Here is an 11,773-nt window from a genome sequence, read left to right as displayed (position 1 = left end):
AACCCCAGTGTCACTGCTAAAAACACATCGACACTAGACAGCATCATTGGTCGACTTGATAGGACCGGTCTTCTGCTTTGCTGCTTCGTGGGTGTCACCGCGAAGCAGTGTCTGAGCTTCAGCCTCGTCATCCATGTAAAGCCCAGGGGTGTTGTCAAAGGAGTTAGCGCCTCTCTCCGAGATCTCTCTCGACCATCTAGCATTTGATCCCATAAGTGCTGAAGCATGTCGATCGCACGATGGGCACTGGACATAAGTAGTACCCCGAGATCGCCAGCACTGTGCCTTGGATAGCTGCGCCAGGTAGCGACGGTAGATGGAGATGAGGAAAGTGTATGCATATGATAGCCTATTAAGGGGAAATGGCGTTAACCGTCCATATGAAACATTCGAAGAAAAATTACACCTTAAATGTTAGAGCGCGGTAAGCTCTCACGTGACTATATCCTATCAGTGATAGGAAGGACTGGATATACAAAGGCACTCTTTGAGCATCATGCATTTAGTTCTTCGCGATTAATCGCACAGTTACTTGGTTACTACCTTGAGCATTTTGCACTTCGCAGTTCAACTTTAAGACAACCCGACCTACAGGTAGGGGATTCACTCAGTGGTAACACTTAGTGATTGACCTACTTGGCGCGCACCTCTGGCACGTCTTGCAAGACACTCAACAGGATCCAGCCCGCAGTAAGGCTTTGCGAAGCAACGGTACGATTAAGAGATCAGGTCTTGAGATTTGAAGTTAGGGTAGCAGGCAAGTATCGGCCCGGGACGTTCTAACTCACAGTGACCGGTCGGCACCGGGTAACAAGATGACGCTTCAAGTATCTACGGCCGGCCACCAGAAGCTCCTCAGGATGCTCTGTCGTGGAAATTGATGCCAATTATTCTTCCAATCCGACATTATCTTCCTGAAATAAACTCCTTGGACCATCAGATCGCTGTGGCCCGAGGTTCGACTATTGCTCTAGAGACCACCCGGACCCGTATACAAAGTTCAAAGTCCCAAAATCGACTTTCGCTTTCAGAGTTGAGGGAGGAAACGTTACGCCAGCGAGATCAGCAAGAAACTGAAAATCAATTCTACCGGGCTTGTTTTGAGAATCTACACCAGGTTCTTCTTGATGTAGTTGAAGCAGCACAGGATATAACACTGCACTACTATTGTGAGCCCGAGGTCAGCCCGGTTAGGAATAAACATGTCCAGCAAGCAATCCACAAGCTACGCACTACGCTAGATCGGTCAAGAGTGCACGAGGTTCAGGCAGAGCAGGAATAGAAGCGGCAGTGGAGTGTTTCGAGAGTTTGGAGTCCTCCTACCCGGTGGATCTAATGGACGGGCCGGTACTTTGGCTGCATCAGCTAGAGCTAGTCTGAAATAGTTTTCTCATAAACTCTGCATTCCATAATGCTAATAGAACAGCTCCCTGATAAGAGGCACGCTAGCTTTGAAGACTTAAAAATCGCTAGAAAGGATCATTGGGAGACAATTATGATAACTACAATGACCGTAAACCTGAAGAAAACATCTAAACAACTGTCGAACGACGACATATCTATACTTGTGATTCGCTTCGGATAAAATTTTGGACTTGGATGTAGAGAGTCCGTTCGTGACGTGCATTTACCCTCTTTGCCGCCTTGGGAAGCAAACCGATCTAATGCTTCAATCTGCGCTTCTGCGGATAGGAACGGCAAAGTTGCATCTGCCATTGGATATTTTCCTTGAGCCGAAAGAACTGATCATCTATCTTTGTCAAAAAGGCGCTTACGACCTTCCGAAGATGCGCCAGCATTTTTGCCCACTGACCTCCTCCAGTGTACCCTGCAAGCTCGGCCGTAGCATTAAGCTTCTGGTAAAAGCTAGGGCGGTCTTGCATAATTCTATGGATAGCGGCGTAACGAATGTCAGAGACCACCCGTCTTAACTTGTTGGATTCTTCTGGGGAACCGGTGCGCTCTCGGGAACGAGCTCGTCATATAGGATATGCAAAGGAAATTTGTCCACTTCTCCGGGGGGCTAAAATGGTTTGATCGAAAGGGAAATATGGAATACGATGAGCATCCTGGTGGATACATTCGTGAGTTCGTATTCAGAGACCGTCCTCTTCGTCGCGGAGGATATTGCAGTGAAGGATACAGGGTGTGGAGAACCCTACGCACAGGTGCGATTTACGAGGATACTGGAAACACTTTTTTTTCTCGTTACTGAATTTCCTCTGTACCTGTCAAGAACAGTAGATGATAGATAGTGGAAACATGATTGTGATTGAGCAGCGGAAGATATTAAGTTCAAGGGATCCAAAATTTAGAAAGTATGAGCTCCGCAATAGAGCATTGGAAGTCCAGGAGTGACGAATGGAGTCATGCCCCCTCTCAAATGTATGTCGCCCGCTAAGCCCTCTGATCCAATCAACTCCCTTCCTTCCGTCTCTTTACCTTTCAGAAAATATTTGACGCCGGTATAGCTGGGACAAAGAAGCATGTAAACACACGATCACCGAACCGGTGGAGATCAGCGGTGGTGTTGACGACTATGCTCAATATACATTCGTTGTCCGTGAACGTGTTGGTACATAATACCTTTACCTAAAAGACCGAACCATACTAATAGTATTATTAGACCGGAATTCCGAGTAGGTGATGCCGTACATACACATTAAATCGGAAGACCTGCGTGACATCCTGCGTGTGGTGCTGCACGATGTCAATGCCATTAGTCTGATGGAAGACAAGCCGTCGGTAATTGAGAGAGAGTCTTATTTCCAATGACAACGCTGAAGTGGATTTAGATCGAGCAAAACTTATTTTTTCATTTCCTCCCAGAGCTTGACAGATGCGCGGAGAACACGGACAACAGTTCGGACCACAGATCGGCCGCGTCGCAGGATCTCCGTTTGCTCATTGACCACCTCAAGCAGGCATATGCAGCTATCTCTCAGCGTCTCTCGTCAATATTGCAGCACGATCATATTACTTATGACCTTCTTTGGGCGCTTCTCAAGCCTGGTTGCCATGTTTATACTACATGCATTGGCACAAAAGAGCCGCGATGTGTCAAATTCAGAAGAAAGAACCCAAAATGGCGAGACGTGGTTTAATCTCGAATGCCGATTTCCTGATTACGACGGCGTCAAGTTCGGCGAGGCCGGAATCTTTCTGCGTGTGCCAAAGTTCCGAGGGTCAAAGCCGATCGCGACTATTGAGGCCCGGCGTCGGAAAGACGTTCACGGTTAAGCAGCCTCGGAATATTTCCAGCTGCCTCTCTATTCGGTACGAGCCAGTTGTGGCGCAGATTGTGGCCTCACTAACTTTCCCAGATATCCGCAGGCGAGCTCATTGTCGACCACGGAGATTCCAATGCGCTTGAGCAACAACTTGAAACTGTATTCAAGATCGCTAAACACTTCAAAGCCGTGCTCCTCTTGGATGAGGCAGATGCGTTCATGGAGCAGCGTACATCTTACCCTGATACTCACAACCGCCTGGCGACCGTGTTTCTCCGAAAGCTAGAATATTACCAAGGAGACCTGTTCTTGACTTCGCATCGGGGTATTCAATTTGATGATGCAACCCTTAGTCGGATCCGTTTAATCGTCAAGTATAAAGTCTTGACGAAAGAGTTTCGCAGAGACCTCTGGTCGACTTTTCTGTCCAAGGCATGTACGATGCAGGGACCAGCGCTTGTGGAGGAGCACGACGTCCGACGATTGGAGTCTCTAGCTCTGAATGGACGAGAGATAGGTGACGGAGCGCTGCCCTGGACGGCTCTCGTACTGACAAATCGTGAACTAGATCAAAAACATTGCAGCAATTGCACACGCTCTCGCTGAGGTTGACGTCAATCAGGTGAACTACAAATACTTGGAGTTAGCTGCTGCGGAATCGAATAAGGAATTTTCGAAGGAGTTCGGTCGACAGGGGATGGTGGACGGGATGTGTCTCTAGCAGCATACCTGGGAAAGTCATGTGGAAAATTCCATTGCTCAGTCCTGTGGAGAACACAGTTTCAGACAAAGAGGTATCGAGGATTTGTGGCGTAATGCTTTGCATTGTCTTCAAGTGAACAGCGAGAACATTAAGGCACTACCATATCGCAGAATTCCACCCTTTTCAAGCCGTGCTTATATTTCCTTGCTCTGGCGCAATGATTGCGCCGTGTATTACCAGACGTGGGTTCAAGGGCCCGAGGGCGCTTCAACCATTTCACATCCTCCAAGTCAACGACAAACAAACTGCCGCCCAGGTCATCCCATAACATATTACGCCACTCACTGTCGCCGTGGATAACTCCGCGCGACCGGAGCACAGCCAGTGCTTTCTCTCGCTCTTGGCGAAAGAATCTGGAATTCTGATCATTGATGACATGCTGAAGCCGCGTTCCAGACCAGCTCAAGACCATCATCTGGGCCATCAATTCGCCGTGGTACCAATATGCAATGCGAGGCTTAAATTCCCCAAGGCAGACAGGGATGTGTTGTCCTTGCAAGCTCCCGAGACGGTGATAATTGTCAGCTTCCGCTTGGAGGCGATGCTGCTTCTCCATAGTCGTAGCCTTTATGATCACAGTGTATCCGCGTGAAAGGAGCGTGCCTTTCATGAGGTAGCCTGTTCGACCACAGATGTGCAATTGTTCAAAGCCCAGGTCTCGATTTCGAACAAGTTGACGGTGAAGCTGGAGTGTGAACTCTTGCGGCCCCATAGAGTGTCTCTGACCACCGTGGAGTTTCCAGTTGGGGCATTTTTTATCCAGAGGTTCACGGTTGACCATGCCACGGATGCAGGCAATAGTGCAGTATGGTCGTGTAGAATGCCCGTCTTTCCGAGAATTCTGTTTTTTGTCCCGGCCGGCTCGTGTCCTTTCGCTCCCCTTAGTTGACTGATGGTTGCTACCTCGGCTACGGCTCAATCGGCTACGCGACGCTGCGGCGGCGGATGGCGATTGCGATTCTTGATCGCTGCCGCTGCCTTCGGGCGACAATTGCCTTGGTGTAGGTGCGTCTGGCTGACAGCGAGCGCGAGAGCGTGTGTTGTGTACTTTCCGATCTCGTTTCCAATGCGAGGGCCGATAATTAGAGGACCTCGGATCTTTACGAAAAGTTTCGGGAATTTCCTTCAACACGTCGAGATATTCGACCTCCCAGGTCGTTAGCTTGTCGTGTGCCACATCGTGCCACTCTTGAGAGGGAGCTTCTGCGGCCAGCGCTTGAAGAGTGAACGCAAGCACCTGCCCGATGGCGGTCCGGTGGAGGCGCAATTCATCGTCCGGCTGCACGTCTTGATTTGGAATACACAAGAAATATTGAACAACCGTGGGGTCATCTTCCGGGATATGTAGGAAAACAAAGGCCTCCCCTGTGCAGATGTAGCCGTATCGAACTCCACTGTCGATCATGTATGAGAATATTTGAGTGACCACGGCGGCGACAAGGCGGGTGGAATAAAATTCAAATGTGTCGCCTTCTTGGTCGATGACATCGCGAGCCAGATCCATCTGGTGTAGACCCGCCACTAATTCGGGGATTGTCACCTTGTGCGGCGCTTTGAACTCCACCGCATACACCGGTATTTGTCGTTCATCAGCCACAAGGTGCACGCAGAACTGATCGGCACGCCGATTGCGTCTTCGTGCAGTGCCATCCCTCTTCTGTCCCTGCGCCGCTCCTCTCTCCCTTCCTCTGCCTCTTCCATGCCTAGTGTTCGTCGGTCGTTGGGGTGTCCGCGCGTCCTGAAGGTTCACTTGCTCCAGGCTGTTCTCCAGCGAGGTTTCCGATGGGTTTGCGCGATCGTAGAAGGTGACTCGGCCTTGGATTCCAAACTCACGTCGAAGAGGTCCATCGTCTCGCAAAGCCTTAATGACCTTTTCGACAAAGTTATCCACCGTGTCTCGCTCAAAAGTCCGAAGTGACGCTTCCGAATAGATCGGCCCGTTCTGGATATTCGTAACGACATAATCGATTTGGGTATCAGAAGGGAATAGTGGGCGCAAGCTAAAGGCGGTGCGGTCGAATTTCCCCCACACTTGTTCCTGTAGTTCGGGGAAGTCAAGCCAAGGGATGATGTGCTTGGGGTAGAGTCGGTTTACTGGGTCGGTCGCGTCGCCCTGGGTCGTGAGGGTCGCATCCGTCTCAACTTTGATCGCTTGGGACAGAGAATGGTGGCAGCGATCGAGGAGGCGTAGTAGTGTGTTGGGTTGCAGTTGCTCTTCTGCCTCTTCTCGCGCCTGTCTCTCTTCTTCTCGCGCCTGTCTCTCCTCCTCTTCTCGGCGCTCTGCGTCTTCTCGCGCTTTTCTCTCTTCTTCAAGTTGGCGTCGTAACTCGGCGATTGTTTCTTCCATCCTTGTCGAAAGCAGTTTCAGCAGATAATCGAATGACCGGGAATCGAAGTCAACGGAGCAAAGCGGCCGCTGTCTGACACGTGGAACCAAGTGTTACAAGGGAATGCGCACCTGGATGTTTACCAACTTACCCTGTGGGTCGGGTTTTTGCTGCCTCAGGCACTAACACGCATTGACCTTTCGGCTGACTTTTTAAGTTCCTGGTTCCAGACTGTACTCCGTGTGTCGATTCAATTGTGGTGCTTAGACTGGCCTCGTCAGTGAATTGGAGTTCTTCTTGGAGCAATTCATTAAAGTGCAGTCACTGTGTATGGGATCATTATCTCAATTGCGACAGTCGCAAGGCCCTGCTTTCCGTTACCCTGTCAAAACCGCCCCGCGCATAAGATATGTTGCGTGATGCGGCTGTGAGTATAGTGAATACGAAGCTAGTCAGCGAAAGTCGCTGTGATGAAAGAATAGGCTTACATCTCTGGTTGTTCGTCTGTCTGCGAAACGCTTCTGTATGCTCTAGGCTTTGAGGGTTAGACCTTATGCACTCATCTCATGGAAAGGTAAAAAAACGTACCTGACCTGAGAGAGTTTGCCCTCTCCAGATGTTTGCTAGGCCCAGCAGCAGTCACGTGCCTTGAGGGTTTTTCTCCCGCTCGTGGGTTTTCCCTCTCTCTTCTTCCTTCCTGAGATAGACTTCCCAATCCCAGTCGTCTCGCCTCCAGATTGCTTCCTAGCCTTGTAGACCTGTAGGTCTATCATGACCTATCTAGGTCGTTAACCTGCAATGATCCTGAGCTAGAAAATGCTTGGAGGGCCGACATCTATGAGGTATTTATAGGGGCAAGCCTTGCTTGGTCCTGGTGGTCTCTGACAGTATCAGCAATTTTGGGCAGGTTGATGGCAAAGTGTACTGGTAAAATCAAGGATCCCCGCAGAAATACATCAAAAGCACCGAGGAGATAATCACTGACATCAAAAAAAGACCCTTCATTGCCTTCATTTGAAGCTTGTATAGATACCCGAGGGGTTATGTCCGCCGCATTAGATGCCTCATATTTTAATACTCATGCCCTCATTCTTCATTGTAGACTCCCGCCAAAAAGATCCTTTATTCTGTATCAAGTGGGCTGCCAGCTAAACGCACTCGAACACCTTATCTTTATCCACTCTTTAGACCGCACTTTTTGGCATTAAGGGAATATCAGCACATATGCATAATATTCTGAACGGAGATATGTTTTTCCTCTAATTCCATCAGCCTCAAGAAAAATGAGCCAACTAGCTTATCATATGCCTCAAAATTTCTCTGATGCATTGACTATATCAAGTTCCACTGTTGACTACCATCCACTAATGCTTAATTAAAGCCCAGGTAGGTATCCTAGCTACAATGGATTGGATGCCTCATCTTTTGACATGCCGACTTCAACGCTCAGCTTTGCCGAACCGATTGTACGAATTACTAGTGTTCGAGTGGGTCTACGTTAGCGGTGATGTGCTCTCCACCGACATGGTAGACCGCGCAGTCACGTTGTTCAATGCCCTTGCATTCTTGAGGGCGTAGGGTCGATTTTGACTTAGGAGTCTGAATCTCCACAGAGCCCCAATGATCACCACGAATAAGGTTGAGTGATGTCATTGCTCTGGCTCGGTCTCAACGTATACTGATGTCTCAACGTGTTTTAGAGACGGGCCGGGCAGGAATGTGAAGCTCAAATTAGCATTACTCCGAATAAACCGTGAACCCGCGGATGTTTATTGGAAACCCCAAGGCGGTAGCAATCTCAGAGACACTCCACTCGATCCCCGGAGGGGTTGATCCGAACGCAAGAGCGAACGCTGAACCGATACCAGAACCAGACTCCCTGCGAACACTCACAGCAACCGCCAAGTCCACCATTCGCCGAGCGATGAGAAACGAGTGGGACCTAGCCTGAGAGACATGCAAACACGACAGAGAGCCTTTTAGACTTGGAGTGCGACCGGGGAAAGCGATACTCGATACACATGTCGGGACACATAGAGCAATCAGCTCGGCAATCGACTGTACTTATAGATGGACGTTGCATAGCTGCCTTAGGGCGGCTGGGACAGCCTATGAATAAATCAATCAGTCATGAATAACCTCTCCTGGGAGGTATATTGCTCCTGGAACTCTAGTTTGAATGTTCCCAGAAGTGGTGGGCAGGGCCGCAGATAGCTTCACAACCCAAATTTCAGTATTATGTATTTTGATGCGACAATATGAAAAGACTAGCTTCTTGTACCTATCATGTGAGGTTAAGTCGTGAGTCACGAGTCGTGACGTATGAATCTAAACACGTGATTAATACCTCTCGAGTCGTGACTTCCTTGACCTCACCACCCTCAACGACGGTCTTAAGTTATTCACAACACCATCCAACATTTATGGAGTCGCAATCGGAAAGATGCCAGCGAGCCTCCTGAGTCTTCCTGCCGAACTTCGTAATGAGATATACAAATATCTCCTTATACGCAGAGAGCCTATTGATCCCTGGAATGGAGATCATGAGCTAGAACTCAATCTCCTCTCCACGAATTCGGCCATCTTACATGAGGCAGGGTCACTACTATATGGCCATAACTGCTTTGACCTCACATGGGAACCTTGCCGTATACCTGAATTTCTTGTTACAATTGGTTTTATCAACGCATCTCACCTTCAATGTATCCGCATCGACTTTCCTGAGCTTCACGATCTTGAAGACGAGGTCAGCCTGGGCGAACACAGCGTTCATATCCTGGAAAAGATCCAATCACGCTGTACCAACCTAAAAAAGCTCATAACAGCCGCAGATAGCACAAATGCTGTGGAATACCAGCTGGATTCATTTGACAGTTCTAAGATTTGTGCTAAGGCATTAGCATTGGTGGATGCTCACTTCAGAAAAATTTCGTCTCTCCAAGAAGTTGTCATCGAGGTTTATGGGGAAGGTCCAAGCTCAGATATTCGAAGGGAAATGGAGAGTCAAGGATGGAAACTCAACGGAGTGGAGCCAGCGGAAGAAGAGGAGTGGGACATCGGCAGATTTTGGGATGATATTGAAGATGAAGATTATCTTTTTGATGATTACGACGATGATGAGTATGACATTGACAATGACAGCGACTTTTGGAGAAGAGCGGCAGATTAGGTAGGTTGTCATGTGAGGGGTTGCGACAGCCCGCTTAAAATATCGGCTTTGTTAACCGCACTGCGCTAGTCCTAATTAGGATCCCCTCCTCTTGGTATGTATCCGTGTCTTTCTGCCCAACCACCCACACCGTCCCGTTGTGGGTGCGCCACGGCGAGTTTCCACTTTTTACAATACATCTACAACCACCCTTTTCGAAGCGATATCTTCCACCCACCATTCCTTCAGTCAACGCATCGAAGCGGCGTGTTGTCCTGCGGTACCCTGAAGAAAGATAGCCGGCTGGGGTGATATGTTTTTTCGTTGCTCCGTGCGAGCCGGGCGGTCGCTCACAACCCAGGAAACGATGCGCGGCGCCATGGAGAAGGCCGGATTTGTGGATACACATGAAAAGCTGTACAAAAATACCTCTTGGACCATGGGCCAAGGACAAAATTCTGAAAGAGGCCGGGCGGCTTCATTACGCTCATTGGAAAGCTGCCCTAGGAGGGCTGGGCGATGTGTCTGCTTACCCACTTTGGGGAACTGGTGCCGTGGACAAGGGATGAGGTCCAGGTTTATCTGTCTGGCCAAAGTGCGTTTGGAGTTGAAAAATCCACACACACGTGGCTGGAATTATGGGTAAGCTCTCCTTCCTTATGGTCTCTTCTCTGGCTGTTCCATGTGCTAACAAACTTAGTCGACGTGTATGGGCAAAAAAGCCGACCGAAGACGAATTGATGGCGAATCGCGAGCCGAACTCGACATGAATATACTGCGTACTCAGTTCTTAGATGAGAGGAAAATGCGACCACATATCATTTTCGGAAAAATACCCAGCCGGCATCCGGGATTGGCTGACATAAACTGACCGGATCCGCCACCAAACCAAGGCTTGCCAGCGATGTCTTAAGCAAATGTGTCGACTTGGACAGATCCACGTGTATTACAGCAACAAAGCTCATAGGGCTGGCTTTTATGTTCCTGGAGCCGATGAGGCTGTCTCTGGGATCAGCGTCAGTTTCCCGCGCCTCCAGAGATTGAGTGGAATGCCTCTGGGATTAAAATAATGCGGGGCAGTCTTAGGTTTGCCACTGAACTGAAGCTTTATTAGACTCATACAAAAAATTGTGATCCCGGGATGGGCACAGTTACTCCTAGGAAGGGGTTTGAAGCTCTCAGGATCGCGGGTTATCTTCCTAGGGTTGTAAAATCTGTCTCTGGGAACATGAACACCGCCTCCTGGAAAGCATATTGATCCTGGAACACTAAGGTCATATTCCCAGAAACACTTCCGTCGATCCTGGGAACAGAATTCCTTCAGAATATGGATGAAGAAACTTTTGGGCTGCTGCACGTACGGATCCACTCCTTTCTTCACAGCCCTATCGACTCAGGAACGTGTTGGCAAGCCCCAGTAACTCTACTGCTCCTGGAAACTCAAGCTGCGTCCTTAAGAGGTCAACAGCGGATCTCCGGGCGACTGAAGTACCTCTGGGACCGCCTCGAGTGTACCTGGGATTGATGTGAAGGATATACGGAATACATGAGCTTGCAGTACATAGCGCTAGCTCTAAGAGCGTGCAAGTCGACTCTAGAAACTTTGTTGCTCCTGGAACCTCTCGTACAGTTCCCAGAGCAGCAACATGCCCTCCGTGGAGCGAATGGAGTGTCTCTAGGATTAGCTTTGATTGATGGTGGTTCCCAATAAACATCTGAGGGTTCAAAATTTCCCATGTCTCCTTTTCCTGCGGTCCCCTGAGCCCCATTTTTACACGAACAACTGCTACGAGGTACAGAACAGTTGGGAGATGCTGCCTATTCAGAGAGATTCTAATTTGACCTTCACTTTCCCTCCCAACCATGTTTAAAACACGCCAGAATACCCATTCATGCTGGGGGAAGAGCGAGAGCAATAACGTCACTCAGCCTTATTGGCGGTGATCAGTGGGGCCCAGTGGAGATTTGGGACTCCTAACCCAAAATGGGCCAACCTGTCCTCCGGAATACAAAGGCTTTGATATTGAGCAACGTGACTGTGTGGGCTACCTTGTCAGCCAGTCCTACAGGACTGCTCTGGTGGAGAGCACATCGCCGCTAACGCAGGCCCACTCGAACACTACTATTTCGGAAAACACCCGGTTCCAACCGGTTCCGCGAAGCTGAGCGTTGAAGTTGGCATGTCAAAAGATGAGGCACATGATCTGTTATAGCTGACATGCCTTCCTGTGGCTTTAATTATGTATTAGTGAGCGATAGTAAATGGTGGAACAATAGTCGATGGATTGGGGAATTTCCAGGCCTA

General features: G+C 49.2%; 4 protein-coding genes across 4 annotated transcripts; 2 read left to right on the top strand and 2 right to left on the bottom strand.

The window, feature by feature from the left end:
• Nucleotides 1–33: 33 nt before the first annotated feature.
• Nucleotides 34–213, bottom strand: POX_f07427 (uncharacterized protein; the record flags this gene model as incomplete). The annotated part of the gene is made up of 1 exon (XM_050116229.1): nt 34–213. The coding sequence occupies one exon, from the start codon at nt 211–213 to the stop codon at nt 34–36; it is 180 nt and encodes a 59-aa protein (XP_049966368.1).
• A 2,805-nt stretch (nt 214–3,018) lies between these two features.
• Nucleotides 3,019–3,951, top strand: POX_f07426 (uncharacterized protein; the record flags this gene model as incomplete). Its single annotated transcript, XM_050116228.1, has 3 exons — nt 3,019–3,235; nt 3,334–3,704; nt 3,799–3,951. 3 exons carry the CDS (start codon nt 3,019–3,021, stop codon nt 3,949–3,951), a joined length of 741 nt encoding a protein of 246 aa, XP_049966367.1.
• A 130-nt stretch (nt 3,952–4,081) lies between these two features.
• On the bottom strand, nt 4,082–6,340 carry POX_f07425 (uncharacterized protein; the record flags this gene model as incomplete). The annotated part of the gene is made up of 1 exon (XM_050116227.1): nt 4,082–6,340. One exon carries the CDS (start codon nt 6,338–6,340, stop codon nt 4,082–4,084), a length of 2,259 nt encoding a protein of 752 aa, XP_049966366.1.
• A 2,423-nt stretch (nt 6,341–8,763) lies between these two features.
• Nucleotides 8,764–9,489, top strand: POX_f07424 (uncharacterized protein; the record flags this gene model as incomplete). The annotated part of the gene is made up of 1 exon (XM_050116226.1): nt 8,764–9,489. The coding sequence occupies one exon, from the start codon at nt 8,764–8,766 to the stop codon at nt 9,487–9,489; it is 726 nt and encodes a 241-aa protein (XP_049966365.1).
• Nucleotides 9,490–11,773: the final 2,284 nt, after the last annotated feature.

Source organism: Penicillium oxalicum, chromosome VI, assembly GCF_001723175.1.
Source record: "Penicillium oxalicum strain HP7-1 chromosome VI, whole genome shotgun sequence".
In the NCBI taxonomy this organism is placed as follows: Eukaryota; Fungi; Ascomycota; class Eurotiomycetes; order Eurotiales; family Aspergillaceae; genus Penicillium; species Penicillium oxalicum.
This window is presented reverse-complemented; position numbering and strand designations above follow the sequence as displayed.